Source organism: Heterodontus francisci, chromosome 18, assembly GCF_036365525.1.
Source record: "Heterodontus francisci isolate sHetFra1 chromosome 18, sHetFra1.hap1, whole genome shotgun sequence".
NCBI lineage: Eukaryota > Metazoa > Chordata > Chondrichthyes > Heterodontiformes > Heterodontidae > Heterodontus > Heterodontus francisci.
In genome coordinates, this window is record NC_090388.1 from 66682808 (window position 1) to 66702332 (window position 19525).

General features: G+C 42.3%; 1 protein-coding gene across 3 annotated transcripts in view; it reads right to left on the bottom strand.

Moving 5' to 3' along the window:
* pot1 (protection of telomeres 1 homolog) overlaps nucleotides 1–19525 on the bottom strand; it is a 399782-nt gene that overhangs the window by 240778 nt on the left and 139479 nt on the right. For all 3 annotated transcript variants that reach the window (XM_068050910.1, XM_068050911.1, XM_068050912.1), the window contains exon 6: nucleotides 17494–17565. In XM_068050910.1, the coding sequence (XP_067907011.1) occupies nucleotides 17494–17565 (72 nt within the window). The remainder of the gene's footprint in view (nucleotides 1–17493; nucleotides 17566–19525) is intronic.

The following is a 19525-nucleotide window of genomic DNA, read 5'->3' on the forward strand; positions in this document are numbered from 1 at the left end:
CAGTGAACAGTAATTGCCTGTGTCGGTGTGCATCTACTTCACACGCAATGCTATAAATGCTGGATGTCTTGAGAAGAGATTTGTTGCAGCAAATGACGTTATCGAACAGATCCAGTGCATTCATTAAACACACAGTAAAACGACTTGTAATCCCTCACTGCAGTAAACCTACCACTGAGAGTGCGGGAAAACTTTAACACAACTCCTGAGAGTTACCAGGATTTTGTATCCAGAGGAAAAGTGACCCCATACCCCTCAAGTGAGGCGAGTAAGCCCATAGTCATACTTAGGGATACAGGGGATGCCCAATCCCTTCTGCTGGGAAAAGGCATGACCTTTCCCCTAGAGACTGCATTGAATGCTAGAGTGTTAGTAAACGGTATCGGGGTAAGTATATGCCCATACCTTTATACTGAGTGCACCTGGAGTGCAACCTTGTTTCAGGACCGGTAACCGTGGAGATTGTCCCTAGTTTACCTGTGGACGGTGTCGACCTGCTCCTGGGTAATGAGCTGGTGGGGACAAAGCTGGTAGCTTCCCAGTGGTTTTAGAAAGACTGAAAGAGGTCAGGGAGACAGAGCAGTTACAGGAAAAGATCCCTGGCATTTTTCCTGTGTGGTGACCCGGTCCATGGTCAAACAAGCTCCGTCTGAGAAGGCTGAACTGGCACTGCAGATAGATGACCCTACTGTCTGGTTATCTGAAACTTTGTTTGGGAAGTTACAGGATCAAGAGAATGGATTAAAAGAATGAGAGATAATCTAACTGAAACATAAAAATTCTTAAAGGACTTGGCAGGGTAGATGCTGAGAAAATGTTTCCTCTGGCTGGGGAAACTAGAACACAGGGTCACAGTGTCAGAATAAGGGCTTGGCCATTTAGGACTAAGATGAGGAGAAATTTCTTCAAAGGGTTTTGAATCTTTGGAATTCTCAACCCCAGAAAGCTGTGGATGCTCAGTCGTTGAGTATATTCAATACAGAGATCGATAGATTTTTGGGTACTAAGGGAATTAAGGGATATGGGGATAGTGCAGAAAGATTAAGTTGAGGTAAAGGATCAGCCATGATCTTGTTAGATGGGGAGCCAGGCTCAAAGGACCAAATGGCCTACTCCTACTTATGTTCATATGATTTCAAATAAGAGTCATGGAAAGGGCAGGGGTGGGTTAAAAAAAGAACAAAAGGAAGACCTATGATTGGGTGGAGGGCAGGCGTGGTTAAATGACAAAAGGGGTAAAAGGGAACTTGGCGCAAGGCAAATGGAACAATTGGAACAAGTAAAGAAGCAAAATGCTGTAACCATTTACATCTTCTCTGAGCCCATGTTATGGTTTATTTGCTAAAAAAAAATCTCTCTTCTTCACATCTGACAAAAGGTCATCAATATGAAAAGTTAACTCTTTCTCTCTGGAAATGCAGCCTGACCTGCTGACTGTTTCCAGTATCATCTTTTAACACAGTAAGAAAACATGCTGCAATCTCTCTCTGCAGAAAACAGTGCATTCATTAAAACATTGTGTAAAACATGCTGCAATCTCTCACTGCAGCTGACAGTGCATTCATTAAAACATTGTGAAAGACATGCTGCAATCTCTCACTGCAGCTGACAGTGCATTCATTAAAACATTGTGTAAAACATGCTGCAATCTCTCACTGCAGCTGACAGTGCATTCATTAAAACATTGTATAAAACATGCTGCAATCTCTCACTGCAGCTGACAGTGCATTCATTAAAACATTCTGTAAAACATGCTGCAATCTCTCACTCCAGACAACAATGCATTTAAACATTATGTAAAACATGCTGTGATCTCTCACTGCAGACAATGCATTCAAACATTCTGTAAAACATGCTGCAATCTCTCACTGCAGACAACAATGCATTTAAACATTTTGTAAAACATGCTGCAATCTCTCACTGCAGACAATGTATTCAAACATTCTGTAAAACATGCTGCAATCTCTCACTGCAGACAACAATGCATTCATTAAAACATTCTGTAAAACATGCTGCAATCTCTCACTGCAGACAATGCATTCAAACATTCTGTAAAACATGCTGCAATCTCTCACTGCAGACAATGCATTCAAACATTCTGTAAAACATGCTGCAATCTCTCACTGCAGCCAACAATGCATTCAAACATTCTGTAAAACATGCTGCAATCTCTCACTGCAGACAATGCATTCAAACATTCTGTAAAACATGCTGCAATCTCTCACTGCGGCCAACAATGCATTCAAACATTCTGTAAAACATGCTGCAATCTCTCACTGCAGACAACAATGCATTCATTAAAACATTGTGTAAAACATGCTGCAATCTCTCACTGCAGACAATGCATTCAAACATTCTGTAAAACATGCTGCAATCTCTCACTGCAGCCAACAATGCATTCAAACATTCTGTAAAACATGCTGCAATCTCTCTCTGCAGACAACAATGCATTCATTAAAACATTATGTAAAACATGCTGCAATCTCTCACTGCAGACAATGCATTCAAACATTCTGTAAAACATGCTGCAATCTCTCACTGCAGACAACAATGCATTTAAACATTCTGTAAAACATGCTGCAATCTCTCACTGCAGACAACGCATTCAAACATTCTGTAAAACATGCTGCAATCTCTCACTGCAGACAATGCATTCATTAAAACATTGTGTAAAACATGCTGCAATCTCTCACTGCAGACAACAATGCATTCAAACATTCTGTAAAACATGCTGCAATCTCTCACTGCAGACAATGCATTCAAACATTCTGTAAAACATGCTGCAATCTTCACTGCAGACAATGCATTCAAACATTCTGTAAAACATGCTGCAATCTCTCACTGCGGCCAACAATGCATTCAAACATTCTGTAAAACATGCTGCAATCTCTCACTGCAGACAACAATGCATTCATTAAAACATTGTGTAAAACATGCTGCAATCTCTCACTGCAGACAATGCATTCAAACATTCTGTAAAACATGCTGCAATCTCTCACTGCGGCCAACAATGCATTCAAACATTCTGTAAAACATGCTGCAATCTCTCACTGCAGACAACAATGCATTCATTAAAACATTGTGTAAAACATGCTGCAATCTCTCACTGCAGCCAACAATGCATTCAAACATTCTGTAAAACATGCTGCAATCTCTCTCTGCAGACAACAATGCATTCATTAAAACATTATGTAAAACATGCTGCAATCTCTCACTGCAGACAATGCATTCAAACATTCTGTAAAACATGCTGCAATCTCTCACTGCAGACAACAATGCATTTAAACATTATGTAAAACATGCTGCAATCTCTCACTGCAGACAATGCATTCAAACATTCTGTAAAACATGCTGCAATCTCTCACTGCAGACAACAATGCATTCATTAAAACATTGTGTAAAACATGCTGCAATCTCTCACTGCAGACAATGCATTCAAACATTCTGTAAAACATGCTGCAATCTCTCACTGCAGCCAACAATGCATTCAAACATTCTGTAAAACATGCTGCAATCTCTCTCTGCAGACAACAATGCATTCATTAAAACATTGTGTAAAACATGCTGCAATCTCTCACTGCAGACAATGCATTCAAACATTCTGTAAAACATGCTGCAATCTCTCACTGCAGACAATGCATTCAAACATTCTGTAAAACATGCTGCAATCTCTCACTACAGACAATGCATTCAAACATTCTGTAAAACATGCTGTAATCTCTCACTGCAGACAATGCATTCAAACATTCTGTAAAACATGCTGCAATCTCTCACTGCAGCCAACAATGCATTCAAACATTCTGTAAAACATGCTGCAATCTCTCTCTGCAGACAACAATGCATTCATTAAAACATTATGTAAAACATGCTGCAATCTCTCACTGCAGACAACAATGCATTCAAACATTGTGTAAAACATGCTGCAATCTCTCACTGCAGACAACAATGCATTCATTAAAACATTCTGTAAAACATGCTGTGATCTCTCTCTGCAGAGAACAATGCATTCATTAAAACATTGTGTAAAGCATGCTGCAATCTCTCACTGCAGACAACAATGCATTCAAACATTCTGTAAAACATGCTGCAATCTCTCACTGCAGACAACAATGCATTCAAACATTCTGTAAAACATGCTGCAATCTCTCACTGCAGACAACAATGCATTCATTAAAACATTCTGTAAAACATGCTGCAATCTCTCACTGCAGACAATGTATTCAAACATTCTGTAAAACATGCTGCAATCTCTCACTGCAGCCAACAATGCATTCAAACATTCTGTAAAACATGCTGCAATCTCTCACTGCAGACAACAATGCATTCATTAAAACATTGTGTAAAACATGCTGCAATCTCTCACTGCAGACAACAATGCATTCAAACATTCTGTAAAACATGCTGCAATCTCTCACTGCAGCCAACAATGCATTCAAACATTCTGTAAAACGTGCTGCAATCTCTCACTGCAGACAACAATGCATTCATTAAAACATTGTGTAAAACATGCTGCAATCTCTCACTGCAGACAACAATGCATTCAAACATTCTGTAAAACATGCTGCAATCTCTCACTGCAGACAACAATGCATTCATTAAAACATTGTGTAAAACATGCTGTGATCTCTCTCTGCAGAGAACAGTGCATTCATTAAAACATTGTGTAAAGCATGCTGCAATCTCTCACTGCAGACAACAATGCATTCAAACATTCTGTAAAATATGCTGCAATCTCTCATTGCAGGCAACAGTGTATTGTTATGAAAGTGCTTCTATTTATTTAAATTTTTTTGAGGATTCGTATTTTAGAATCATGGGCATTGGTTTATTTGAGAAAACTGAAAAGACTTCATGGATCTTTTTTTTTTAACAAGGGTCACTGAGAGGTCTTGTTTGAAAGCAAACCTTTACTGACTATCACATGCCTTAAGCTCAATAAACTATAAAAACCTTGGTGTCTTGGCGGAGATGTTTACCAAGAAGTGACATGTCACGATTCTGTTCAGGAGGTCGCTTTTGGGATATTGTTTTCACTTTTTGGTTGGGGTCTGGACTGTGTTTGAAAGCAGTTGGAGATCAACCTGCCAAAGCAGAAACACCCAGCTCATCTTTCCTGTATCTCTCTAAGAGACCCTGAGAAATCCGGTGTGTCAGCTCCTCTTTGAAAAACTTGCGAATCCAGAGTCAGATAACTGAAACCCCTGATGCCACAATTCTCCTGGAAAGCCTGCCAGACTACCTTTCGACATGTCCAGAATGAACTGTTGCAGAAAAGATCACAGCGATCCATCTCCGTATACCAGGACGTCAGACCAAAAGGGACAACTGACATCCTTCAATATCATCTCTTTTTATCTTCAAGAATTAACAAGTATTTGGCCAAAGTATTCCATTTTTTTTGTAAAAGTGCTCTGCAGAGAAAATCTCTATTTTTCAGTTAACTGGTGCATATGTGTGTGTGTGGGGGGGGGGGGGGGGGGGGGAGGCGCTATTTTAAAAGGGAACTTTCATATTTCAATGTGTGTGTTAATGCTTTGCTTCTTTACTGGATAAGTCTTCCTTGATAATAAACTGATACATTTGTTGTTTATTAAAGAAACCTGGCTAGTGTATTTTATTCTGGGATAAAGAGTAACCATATTGGTAACTGGGTAAACATTTAAACATATGTTGTGGTGAAGTGGAACACAATAAGACCGTGAACTCCTCCCGCCTCAGTTGTAACATATAATTCGGGCCTCATCCAGGATAACCCAAAGCCAACAACGTGCGATTGTAAATGGGGTAATAATAGTTGTGCAATAGAGTAAGATATGCAGTAACAAAGACAGACTCTTACCCAATTCCTCACTTAGAAGACTGTATTGACAGAGTGGGCAGTGCCATGTTTCTTATAAATATCGATTTGTTAAAGAGATACTGGCAGGTTCCTTTAACACTCCGAGCTAAGGAAATACAGCCTTTGTCACACCAGACGATCTTTTCCAACGCCGAATGATTCCTTTCAGTCTAAAAAAAAAACCCCAGGCACTTTTCAGAGACTAATGGACCAAGTGGTAGCCAGTGTTCCTAACTGTGTGGTTTACTTTGGTGATGTGCTGGTATACCGTGACGCTTGGAAGGACCACTTGGAACAACTAGAAGCTCTGCTTAAAAAATTACAGTCAGCTGATTCAGCGATAAACCTTGCCAAAAGTGAATTTGCAAAAGCGAGGGTAACCTACCTCGGGCATAGAGTAGAGCAAGGACAAGTGTTGCCAAGAACAACAAAAGTACAAGCATTGGTGGAGTTCCCTACCCCTAATACTAAGCGAGAAATCATGAGGTTTTTGGGGATGTGTGGTTTCTACGGCATTTCTACCAAATTTTAGTACTATATCTGCTCCACTGATGGATCTGATTCAAAAAAAGAAATCCAAAATAGTGTAGTCAGGGGAGTGCCAAGCATCTTTTGGGAGGCTGATAGCTATTTTGATTAATGAACCAGTGCGGGCTGCCCCAAATTTCACTAAGCCCTTCAAGTTAGCAATTGATACCAGTGACCTGGGGGTTGGTGCAGTCCTGTTACAAGACAATGAATCGGCATAGAAAGACCAGTGGGATACTTTTCCAAAAAGCTAAATCGACATCAAAAGAGGTACTTATCAGTGGAAAAAGAAACTGTGAGCTTATTACTAGCTCTCAAGCATTTTGAGGTCCATGTCCACCACGACTGCAGAGAGACGCTGGTATAAACTGATCATAACCCCCCAGCTTTTGTAGAAAAATTGAAAAACCAGAATGCCAGACTATCCCAATGGAGTCTACTATTGCAACCTTATCACTTAAAGATTATCCACATTGCAGGGAAAAATAATGTTATTGTGGATGCTTTATCTAAGAATTAACTTTGCTTTGAGTTATGAGTGCAAATATGGTACAAAGTAGAACAGGTAAAGGGTGAAAAAGAATAAGTGTGTAAATGTGTTTTAATATTTCTTCATCTTGTTTTTTCCATACTTCGTAATGAAACATATTTAAAAATGGTGTTTAATTTCTCAAAGGATAGAGGTGTTATGAAAGAGGTTTTTCAAAAATTTTTTTTGAGGATTCGTATTTTAGAATCATGGACATTGATTGATTTGGGAAAGCTGAAAAGACTTCATAGACATGTTTCCTTACAAGGGTCACTGAGAGGTCTTGTTTGAAAACAAACCTTTACTGGCTATCACATGCCTTAAGTTCAATAAACAACAGAAACCTTGTTGACTCGGGGAGATGTTTACCGAGAAGTGACATGTCACGATTCATGATGGTCAGGAGGTCGCTTTTGGGATATTGGTTTAACTTTTTAATTGGAGTGTGGACTGTGTTTGAAAGCAGTTGGAGATCAACCTGCCAAAGGAGAAACACCCAGCTTATATTTCCTGTACCTCTCGAAGAGACCCAGAGAAATCCAATGTGTCAGCTCCTCGTTCTCTACCTCTTTGAAAAACCTGTGAATCCACAGCCAGATAACTGAAATCCCTGATGCCACAATTCTCCTGAAAAGCCTACTAGACTACTTCTCGACATCTCCAAAATGAACAGCTCCAGAAAAGGTCCCAGAGATCCGTCTCCATATACCTGGACGTCAGACCAAAAGGGACAACTGACATCCTATATCTTCTCTTCTTTCTTCAAGAATTAACAAGTATTTGGCCAAAGTATGCCTTTTTTTTTTGTAAAAGAGCTCTGCAGAGAAAATCTCTTGATTTTTCAGTTAACTGTGTGGGAAGGGTATGTTAAAAGGGAACTTTCATATTTCAATCTGTGTGTTAATGCTTTGTTTTTTAACTGGATAAGTCTTCCGTTGATAATAAACTGATAATTTTGTTGCTTATTAAAGAAACCTGGTTGGTGTATTTTATTCTGGGATAAAGAGTAGAGTCTATGATCGACCGTATCAGTAACAGGGTAAACATTATGTTGTGGCCTGCGGAGAAATGGAACTAGAAAAGACAATGCATTCCTCCTGCCTCGGTCATAACTGCATTCATTAAAACATTCTGTGAAACATGCTGCAATCTTTCACTGCAGAAAACAGTGCATTAATTAGCAGAAGGATAATTTAGCACATGGGCATTTCCATTAATAATGGCCACCACCCATGGTTAAGTTTCATTATTTTATCTGTTAGGTTTGCCAAACCTGTTGAGAAGACTACAATAATTTAGAGCAATTTATCAACTTTGGAACAAACAATATGTTTTGTGTATGACATTAATGGGGGAGGCCACAGCTGGTAAAACCTGGCAATGTACTCACCCATAATCTGGAATATACTAGCTCTTATACACATCTATCTGCAACTGGGGGAAGCTACATGACTACAATAGGAGAGAATCTGATTTTAAATACAATGAGAAGCTTTTTTTCAATTCTTCCATGGGATGTGGGCATCGTTGGTTAGGTCAGCATTTATTGCCCATCCCTAATTGCCCTTGACAGGGTGGTCATGAGCAGCCTTCTTGAACCGCTGCAGTCCATGTGAGGTAGGTACACCAACAGTGCTGTTAGGAAGGGAGTTCCAGGATTTTGACCCAGCAACAGTGAAGGAACGGCAATATAGTTCCAAGTCAGGATGGTGTGTGACCTGGAGGCGAACTTGCAGGTGGTGGTGCTCCCATGCATTTGCTGCCCTTGTCCTTCTAGTTGGTAGAGCTCGTGGGTTTGGAAGGTGCTATCTGAGGAGCATTGCTGGAGTGCATCTTGTAGATGGTACACACTGCTGCCACCGTGCGTTGGTGGTGGAGGGAGTGAATGTTTGTAGATGGGGTGCCAATCAAGGAGGCTGCTTGGTCCTGGATGGTGTTGAGCTTCTTGAGTGTTGTTGGAGCTGCATCAATCCAGGCAAGTGGACAGTATTCCATCACACTCCTGACATGTGCTTTGTAGATGGTGGACAGGCTTTGGGGAGTCAGGAGGTGAGTTACGCACTGCAGGATTCCTAGCCTGTGACCTGCTCTTGTAGCCGTGGTATTTATATGGCTACTCCAGTTCAGTTCCTGGTCAATGGTAGCCCCTAGGATGTTGACAGTGGGGGATTCAGCGATGGTAATGCCATTGAACGTCAAGGGGAGATGGTTAGATTCTCTCTTGTTGGAGATGGTCATTGCCTGGCACTTGTGTGGCGCGAATGTTACTTGCCAATTATCAGCCCAAGCCTGGATATTGTCCAGGTCTTGCTGCATTTCTACACGGACTGCTTCAGTATCTGAGTCGTCGCGAATGGTACTGAACATTGTGCAATCATCAGCGAACAACCCCACTTCTGACCTTATGATTAAAGGAAGGTCATTGATGAAGCAGCTGAAGATTTTGGGGCCTAGGACATTACCCTGAGGAAACTCCTGCAGTGATGTCCTGCAGCTCAGTTGATTGACCTCCAACGACCACAACCATCTTCCTTTGCGCTAGGTATGACTCCAACCAGCGGAGAGTTTCACCTGATTCCCTTTGTTTTCACTTTTGCTAGGGCTCCTTGATGCCATACTCGGTCAAATGCTGCCTTGATGTCAAGGGCAGTCACTCTCACCTCACCTCGAGTTCAGCTCTTTTGTCCATGTTTGAACCAAGACTGTAAAGAGGTCAGGAGCTGAGTGGCCCTGGCGGATCCCAAACTGAGCGTCACTGAGCAGGGTATTGCGAAGCAAGTGCTGCTTGATGGCACAGTTGATGACACCTTCCATCACTTTACTGATTGAGAGTAGACTGATGGGACATTAATTGTTCGGGTTGGACTTGTCCTGCTTTTTGTGTACAGGACATACCTCGGCAATTTTCCACATTGCCGGGTAGATGCCAGTGGTGTAGCTGTACTGGAACAGCTTGTCTAGGGGCACGGCAAGTTCTGGAGCACAGGTCTTCAGTACTATTGCCGGAATATCGTCAGGGCCCCTCGCCTTTGCAGTATCCAGTGCCTTCAGTCGTTTCTTGATATCACGCGGAGTGAATCGAATTGGCTGAAGTCTGGCATCTGTGATGCTGGGGACTTCAGGAGGAGGCCGAGATGGATCATCAACTCGGCACTTCTGGCTGAAGATTGTTGAAAACACTTCTGCCTTATCTTTCACACTGATGTGCTGGGCTCCCCCCTCATTGAAGATGGGGATATTTGTGGAGCCACCTCCTCCAGTTAGTTGTTTAATTGTCCACCACCATTCACGGCTGGATGTGGCAAGACTGTAGAGCTTAGATCTGATCCGTTGGTTATGGGATCGCTTAGCTCTGTCTATTGCATGCTGCTTACGCAGTTTAGCACGCATGTCGACCTCTGTTGTAGCTTCACCAGGTTGACACCTCATTTTGAGGTGTGCCTGGTGCTGCTCCTGGCATGTTCTCCTGCACTCTTCATTGAACCAGGGTTTGTCTCCGGGCTTGATGGTAATGGTAGAGTGGGGGATATGCTGGGCCATGAGGTTACAGATTGTGGTTGAGTACAATTCTGCTGCTGCTGATGGCCCACAGTGCCTCATGGATGCCCAGTTTTGCATTGCTAGATCTGTTCAAAATCTATCCCATTTAGCACGGTGATAGTGCCACACATCATGATGGATGGTATCTTCAATGTGAAGGTGGGACTTCGTCTCCACAAAGACTGTGCGGTGGTCACTCCTACCAATACTGTGATGGACAGATGCATCTGTGGCAGGCAGATTGGTGAGACGAGGTCAAGTATGGTTTTCCCTCTTGTTGGTTTCCCTCACCACCTGCCGCAGACCCAGTCCAGCAGCTATGTCCTTTAGGACTCGTCCAGCTCGGTCAATGGTGGTGCTACCAAGCCACTCTTGGTGATGGACATTGAAGTCCCCCACCCAGAGTACATTCTGCGCTCTTGCCACCCTCACTGCTTCCTCCAAGTGGTGTTCAACATGGAGGAGTACTGATTCATCAGCTGAGGGAGGGCGGTAGTTGGTAATCAGCAGGAGTTGTCCTTGCCCATGTTTGACCCAATGCCATGAGACTTCAGGGGGTCTGGAGTCGATGCTGAGGACTCCCAGGGCAACTCCCTCCCTACTGTATCCCACTGTGCTGCCACCTCTGCTGGGTCTATCCTGTCGGTGGGACAGGACATGCCCGGGGATAATGACGGCAGTGTCTGGGACATTGTCTGTCAGGTATGATTCCGTGAGTATGACTTTGTCAGGCTGTTGCTTGACTAGTCTGTGGGACAGCTCTCCCAACTTTGGCGCAAGCCCCCAGATGTTAGTAAGGAGGACTTTGCAGGGTTGACAGGGCTGGGTTTGCCGTTGTCGTTTCCAGTGCCTAGGTCGATGCCGGGTGGTCCATCCGGTTTCATTCCTTTTTATTGACTTCGTAGCTGTTAGGTACAACTGAGTGGCTTGCTAGGCCATTTCAGAGGGCATGTAAGAGTCAACCACATTGCTGTGTGTCTGGGGTCACATGGAGGCCAGAACAGGTAAGGACAGCAGATTTCCTTCCCTAAAAGGACATTAGTGAAACAGATGGGTTTTACAACAATCGACAATGGTTTCATGGCTAGCTTTTAATTCCAGATTTATTAATTGAATTCAAATTCCACCTTCTGCTGTGGTGGGATTCGAACCCATGTCCCCAGAGCAATACCCTGGGTCTCTGGATTACTAGTCCAGTGACAATACCACTACGCCACCGCCTCCCCTTAGGTGCTGTAAAAAGTAACAAACGTATCTGGCTGATGGCTGGAATGTGTACAAGTGCCTCTTACACAGTGTACATGCTCTGTCGCACACACCTGTGACTCTTTTGCATGCTGCCATCCCAGGCTCTCTTGCTTCAAAATAAAGTTGACTAAAATAGAATAATAATTATTGCATACACAAAAAAAAAAGTTTTGTCCCAAATTAATGGCAATCACCATGCCCATACAAACACAGTCTGAATATGCATTTGTTCTAGATAGCAGCAATAAGCAAAGTAACAGCCCCGTTATCCAAAAATTGGACTTTCTAAACTGGAACATTTACAGGGATGCAGAGTTTACATCCAATTAACATACTTAGATAAGGAAAGACAGAAAATGCTGGAAATATGCAGTGGGTTAGTCAGCATTTGCAAAATGTAAAGACATTATGAACTGAAAATAGCAAGGATGGATAGAAAAAAAAAGATAAGGACAAAGAGGGACAAATAAGAAATACATCAATGACAGGGAGGGAGTTAATTAATTGAAGGATCAGCAAAACAGAGTGATTTGTGAACTTTTTTCTTTACTTCAGTTAATGATGTTAACAGTGCTGCTTCTGTAGTGGGCCTATCTAGAAGAAGTAACAAGGAAGATAGATGAGGGTCGTGCAGTTGATGTGGTCTGTATGGATTTTAGCATGGATTTGGATGTAAATGTAGGAGACATGATCAAGAAGTCTGCAGACGACACAAAGATTGGCTGTGTGGTAGATAGCGAGGAAGATACATGCAGGCTGCAGTAAGATATTGATGGTCTGGTGAGATGGGCAGAAAAGTGACAAATGGAATTCAACCTGGAGAAGCGTGAGGTGATGCATTTGGGGAGGTTAAACAAGGCAAAGGAACACATGATTAATGGGAAAATACTGAGAAGTGGAGAGGAAGTGAGGGACCATGGAGTGAATATCCACAGATCCCTGAAGGTAGCAGGACAGGTCAATAAGGTGGTTAAGAAGGCACATGGAATCCTTTCCTTTATTAGCTGAGGTATAGAATATAAGAGCAGGGAGGTTATGCTGGAACTGCATAAATCATTGGTTCGGCCACAACTTGAGTACTGTATGCAGTTCTGGTCACCTTATTACAGAAAGGATGTAATTTCACTAGAGAGGGTACAGAGGAGATTTATGAGGATGTTGCCAGGACTGGAAAAATGCAGCTATGAGGAAAGATTGGATAGGCTGGGGTTGTTCTCCTTGGAACAGAGAAGGCTGAGGGGAGATCTGATTGAAATGTACAAGCTTTTGAGCAGCCTGGATAGAGTGGAGGTGAAGGGCCTCTTTATCTTAGCAGAGAGGTCAGTGACTAGGGGGCATAGATTTCAAGTGATTGGCAGAAAGATTAGAGGGGAGATAGGAAAAAAAGTTTTCATCCACAGGGTGGTGGGGGTCTGGAACTCACTGCCTGAAAGGGTAGTTGAGGCAGAAACCCTCAACTCATTCAAAAGGAGTCTGGATATGTACCTCAAGTGCCGTAATATGCAGGTCTCCTGACCAAATGCGGGAAGGTGGGATTAAACTAGGTGGAACGTTTTTCCGCCAGCACAGACACAATGGGCCAAGTGTCATCTTTCTGTGCCATAAACATTCTATGATTCTAAATGGTGTTTCTTTTAGATTCTACCACATTGATACTATACACTGCATCGCATTTCTTATTACTAATTAGATGTTGTTTTATTATGCTTTCATTTTACTTTATTATGACTGAAGTTATTTGCTTCCTGTATTTTTATTTAATTAATATTTGCTACTTGTAAGGTGGAAGGAGGCTCATGTGGAGCATAAAAAACAGCATAGAGCAGTTGGGCAGAATGGCCTGTTTCTGTGCTGCAATTTCTATACAATTCTGTAAGTAATAGCTGCAAGAGTCATTTAGTTTGGCTTTAGACCTTCCCCTGGCTTTTTCAGTGTCTGTAAAGAGATCTTTGAGGTATTTATCAGCTCAGTATCTCAGACACGTTAATGTGCCCTAAATGCACTTTGTGAAATGTTTTTTTTGAAACGGCTAGAATGCCAGAAATCATGTAGAAATTGAACTGAAAATCTATCTAGAACATTTAGAATAATGGGGTTATTTCACCACTAAAGTTTCCCCTTTGGACGCATTCCAGTTCTTTTAAGTGTACACTTCGATCCTGTTCATTTAATTGAACTCATTTCCATGGAAACAAAAACTGGAAGCATTTGCTTTTAAAACCATTTTATACAGTTAAGGTTTCCTCCCAGATTACAAGAGGGACTGCAATTCAAAAATGCTTCATTGACTGTAAACCGCTTTTAGAATTAGAACATTACAGCGCAGTACAGGCCCTTCGGCCCTCGATGTTGCGCCGACCTGTGAAACCATCTGACCTACACTATTCCATTTTCATCCATATGTCTATCCAATGACCACTTAAATGCCCTTAAAGTCGGCGAGTCTACTACTGTTGCAGGCAGGGCATTCCAAGCCCCTACTACTCTCTGAGTAAAGAAACTACCTCTGACATCTGTCCTATATCTATCACCCCTCAACTTAAAGCTATGTCCCCTCCTGTTTGCCATCACCATCCGAGGAAAAAGACTCTCACTATCCACCCTATCTAACCCTCTGATTATCTTATATGTCTCTATTAAGTCACCTCTCCTCCTCCTTCTCTCCAACGAAAACAACCTCAAGTCCCTCAGCCTTTCCTCGTAAGACCTTCCCTCCATACCAGGCAACATCATAGTAAATCTCCTCTGCACCCTTTCCATAGCTTCCACATCCTTCCTATAATGCGGTGACCAGAACTGCATGCAATACTCCAGGTGCGGTCTCACCAGAGTTTTGTACAGCTGCAGCATGACCTCGTGGCTCCGAAACTCGATCCCCCTACTAATAAAAGCTAACACACCATATGCCTTCTTAACAGCTCTATTAACCTGGGTAGCAACCTTCAGGGATTTATACACCTGGACACCAAGATCTCTCTGTTCATCTACACTACCAAGAATCTTCCCAATAGCCCAGTACTCTGCATTCCTGTTACTCCTTCCAAAGTGAATCACCTCGCACTTTTCCGCATTAAACTCCATTTGCCATCTCTCAGCCCAGCTCTGCAGCCTATCTATGTCCCTCTGTACTCGACAACATCCTTCGGCACTATCCACAACTCCACCGACCTTAGTGTCATCCGCAAATTTACTAACCCACCCTTCTACACCCTCTTCCAGGTCATTTATAAAAATGACAAACAGCAGTGGCCCCAAAACAGATCCTTGCGGTACACCACTAGTAACTAAACTCCAGGATGAACATTTGCCATCAACCACCACCCTCTGTCTTCTTTCAGCTAGCCAATTTCTGATCCAAAGCTCTAAATCACCTTCAACCCCATACTTCTGTATTTTCTGCAATAGCCTACCATGGGGAACCTTATCAAACGCCTTACTGAAATCCATATACACCACATCCACTGCTTTACCCTCATCCACCTGTTTGGTCACCTTCTCGAAAAACTCAATAAGGTTTGTGAGGCACGACCTACCCGTCACAAAACCGTGCTGACTATCGCTAATGAACTTATTCTTTTCAAGATGATTATAAATCCTGTCTCTTATAACTTTTTCCAACATTTTACCCACAACCGAAGTAAGGCTCACAGGTCTATAATTACCAGGGCTGTCTCTACTCCCCTTCTTGAACAAGGGGACAACATTTGCTATCCTCCAGTCTTCCGGCACTATTCCTGTCGACAATGACGACATAAAGATCAAGGACAAAGGCTCTGCAATCTCCTCCCTAGCTTCCCAGAGAATCCTAGGATAAATCCCATCTGGCCCAGGGGACTTATCTATTTTCACACTTTCCAAAATTGATAACACCTCCTCCTTGTGAACCTCAATCCCATCTAGCCTAGTAGCCTGAATCTCAGTATTCTCCTCGACAACATTTTCTTTCTCTACTGTAAATACTGACGCAAAATATTCATTTAACACTTCCCCTACCTCCTCTGATTCCACACACAACTTCCCACTACTATCCTTGATTGGCCCTAATCTAACTCTAGTCATTCTTTTATTCCTGATATACCTATAGAAAGCCTTAGGGTTTTCCCTGATCCTATCCGCCAATGACTTCTCGTGTCCTCTCCTTGCTCTTCTTAGCTCTCCCTTTAGATCCTTCCTGGCTAGCTTGTAACTCTCAAGCGCCCTAACTGAGCCTTCACGTCTCATCCTAACATAAGCCTTCTTCTTCCTCTTGACAAGCGCTTCAACTTCTTTAGTAAACCACGGCTCCCTCGCTCGACAACTTCCTCCCTGCCTGACAGGTACATACTTATCAAGGACACGCAGTAGCTGCTCCTTGAATAAGCTCTACATTTCGATTGTTTCCATCCCCTGCAGTTTCCTTCCCCATCCTACGCATCCTAAATCTTGCCTAATCGCATCATAATTTCCTTTCCCCCAGCTATAATTTTTGCCCTGCGGTATATACCTGTCCCTGCCCATCGCTAAGGTAAACCTAACCGAATTGTGATCACTATCACCAAAGTGCTCACCTACATCTAAATCTAACACCTGGCCAGGTTCATTACCCAGTACCAAATCCAATGTGGCATCGCCCCTGGTTGGCCTGTCTACATACTGTGTCAGAAAACCCTCCTGCACACACTGGACAAAAACTGACCCATCTAAAGTACTCGAACTATAGTATTTCCAGTCGATATTTGGAAAGTTAAAGTCCCCCATAACAACTACCCTGTTACTCTCGCCCCTGTTGAGAATCATCTTCGCTATCCTTTCCTCTACATCTCTGGAACGATTCGGAGGTCTATAAAAGACTCCCAACAGGGTGACCTCACCTCTCCTATTTCTAACCTCGGCCCATACTACCTCAGTAGACGAGTCCTCAAACGTCCTTTCTGTCGCTGTAATACTCTCCTTGATTAACAATGCCACACCCCACCCTCTTTTACCATCTTCTCTGTTCTTACTGAAACATCTAAATCCCGGAACCTGCAACATCCATTCCTGCCCCTGCTCTACCCATGGCCACTACATCGAGATCCCAGGTACCAACCCATGCTGCAAGCTCACCCACCTTATTCCGGATGCTCCTGGCGTTGAAGTAGACACACTTTAAACCAGGTTCTTGCTTGCCAGTGCCCTCTTGCGTCCTTGTAACCTTATCCCTGACCTCCCTACTCTCAACATCCTGTCCACTGGCACTACATTTTAGGTTCCCATCCCCCTGCTGAATTAGTTTAAACCCCCCCGAAGAGCACTAGCAAATCTCCCCCCCAGGATATTGGTACCCCTCTGGTTCAGGTGAAGACCATCCTGTTTGTAGAGGTCCCACCTACCCCAGAAAGAGCCCCAATTATCCAGGAAACCAAAACCCTCCCTCCTGCACCATCCCTGCAGCCACGTGTTCAACTCCTCTCTCTCCCTATTCCTTGCTTCGCTGTCACGTGGCACGGGCAACAACCCAGAGATAACAACTCTGTTTGTTCTCGCTCTAAGCTTCCACCCTAGCTCCCTGAATTTCTGTCTTAAATCCCCATCTCTCTTCCTACCTATGTCGTTGGTGCCTATGTGGACCACGACTTGGGGCTGCTCCCCCTCCCCCTTAAGGATCCCAAAAACACGATCCGCTTTGGGATGTCCTGAAATAATGAAATACATTCGTATATATAAAATCAGTTCTTTCTTTCTTTCTTTCTTGCATTAGTCCCAAAGTGCATTTTAAACCTGCAGTTTACATTTTTGAGTAATCAATACATCTGATATCTCGAGAGGTCAAACATACAGTTGGACTTACCTTAGATGTTTGGATAATAGGTGCATTGACATTACAAGCTGCTGCTGATTCTTTCACAGATTTGGCATATACCTAAAATAGAATTTTAAAAACGGTTTAGTTTCTCTTTACCTCTAATCACACAGTAGAAACAGAATAACGCTGAATTTACTGATTCTATATGGGCTTATCCTGTATTATTCACCATCAATTCAGATACTTGAGATCTGTTATGCACACAATTCAGAGTTTGCATACAGACTGCACTTATACTATTATTAAAGATAGCATGGTATGTCAGTAAGGTATTGAGTACAAGACAGACTAGAAGCATGTCAAAGGGATCTGGCCCAAATAAGCAGATGAGCTAAGGAACAACAGATAGATTTTACTGTTGATGGAAACAAGACCATTCACATTAGAACAGCAAATATTAAACAAATATTTAATAATTACATCGAATTTACTGTGATTTACCAGAATTGTGCACAGTGTGTTCTAACCAAGGCGCTACACAAGTTTAACATAACTTGTATGTTTTCAATTCTACTCATCTTGAAATGAAACCCAGTCCTTTTTGTTTCAATGACTTTGTTAACCTTGTTAATACTGGAGTTCCCAGGGTGTCTCCAACTGTATTATTATTGGCCACTAATTGGTAATCTCATTAGTCTAACGTTAGGATTCATCTTGAATTTGTTCGACAGTATGTCAAAAGGAACTATTCTAACCTTATGAAAATCATCGTTGATAGCACGCTTAGAATCATAGAATGCTTACAGCACAGAAGGTGGTCATTTGGCCCATCGAGTCCGTGCCAGCTCTTTGCAAGAGCAATTTAGCAAGCCCCACTTCCCCGCCCTTTCCCCGTAGCCCTGCAAATTTCTTCTCTTCAGGTGCTTATTCGTTTAAAATACAGCATGTAGTTGTGAATTTCTTTTTAAATATAAGGCAACTAAACCTGCATTTCAGGTGTGGCAGTGATTTTGTGGCCAATTATAATACATTTGGAGACACCCTGGGAACTCCATTATTAACACGGTTAACAAAGTCAATAAAAAAGCAAACAAAGCACTGGATTTCATTTCACGAGGAGTAGAATTGAAAACATACAAGTTGTGTTAAACGTGTAGAACCTTGGTTAGAACACACTGTGCACAATTCTGGTCTGCACTGTGGAAGATGCAAAAGATATTTACAAGGAGGAAACCAGAACTGAGAGGTTCTATCGAGCAAGAAAGACTGAAAGGGCTTGAGGCTCTTTTCTCTAGAGAAGAAAAGACTGAGGGGTAACCTAATAGTAAATTATAAAATTATGTCAAAATAAAAGTCACAAAATGGTTCTCAGACTTGGTGCTCTAACATTTAAATAGAGGGCCCACATAACAAAATTTAATAGCTTTCTCTAATAGGAGCATTCAAGGCCAAACCAGATGGTGAACTGCTGGGTCAAGGATAGCTATTTATTTCTGCAATGATAATGTCTTACCAAGACTGGATTGAGGGACAGTCCAAACAATTTTTTTTTAAAAATACTGAACCAACCTTTTTGTCGAAAGTAATCAGTAGCTCTCTGATTAAATTTGGCCTATCGTGCACATAAAATGCCATGTAGGTACGCAACACGACTTCTTTAATTCTAATTAGACACTTAACAAGTTTCCAGGCTCAATATCAGAACATAACCACTACTCCCATTTTTTCAGACAGCAGGTTCTGTAATGATTCTGCTGTTGCTATTTACAGCCCCACTAGACCCATCTTTTGTTTCTTTACTCGTCCCATTAGTAACCCCCTTTGCCTTGCAGCATTCTCCCTTTTATCTTTTCATCACTCCTGCTTTCCACACTATCATAAATCTACAATTTTTTCTTTCTTTCCCTGCCTCTGTACTTGCTTAAAACCTGTTATGTCTAACATTTCCCAGTTCTGAGGAAAGGTCACCAATCTGAAATGTTAATTGTTTTCTCTCCACACATGCTGCCTGACCTGCTGAGTATTGCCAGCATTTTTTTGTATATCATATTTCCAGCATCACAGTATTTTACCTTCA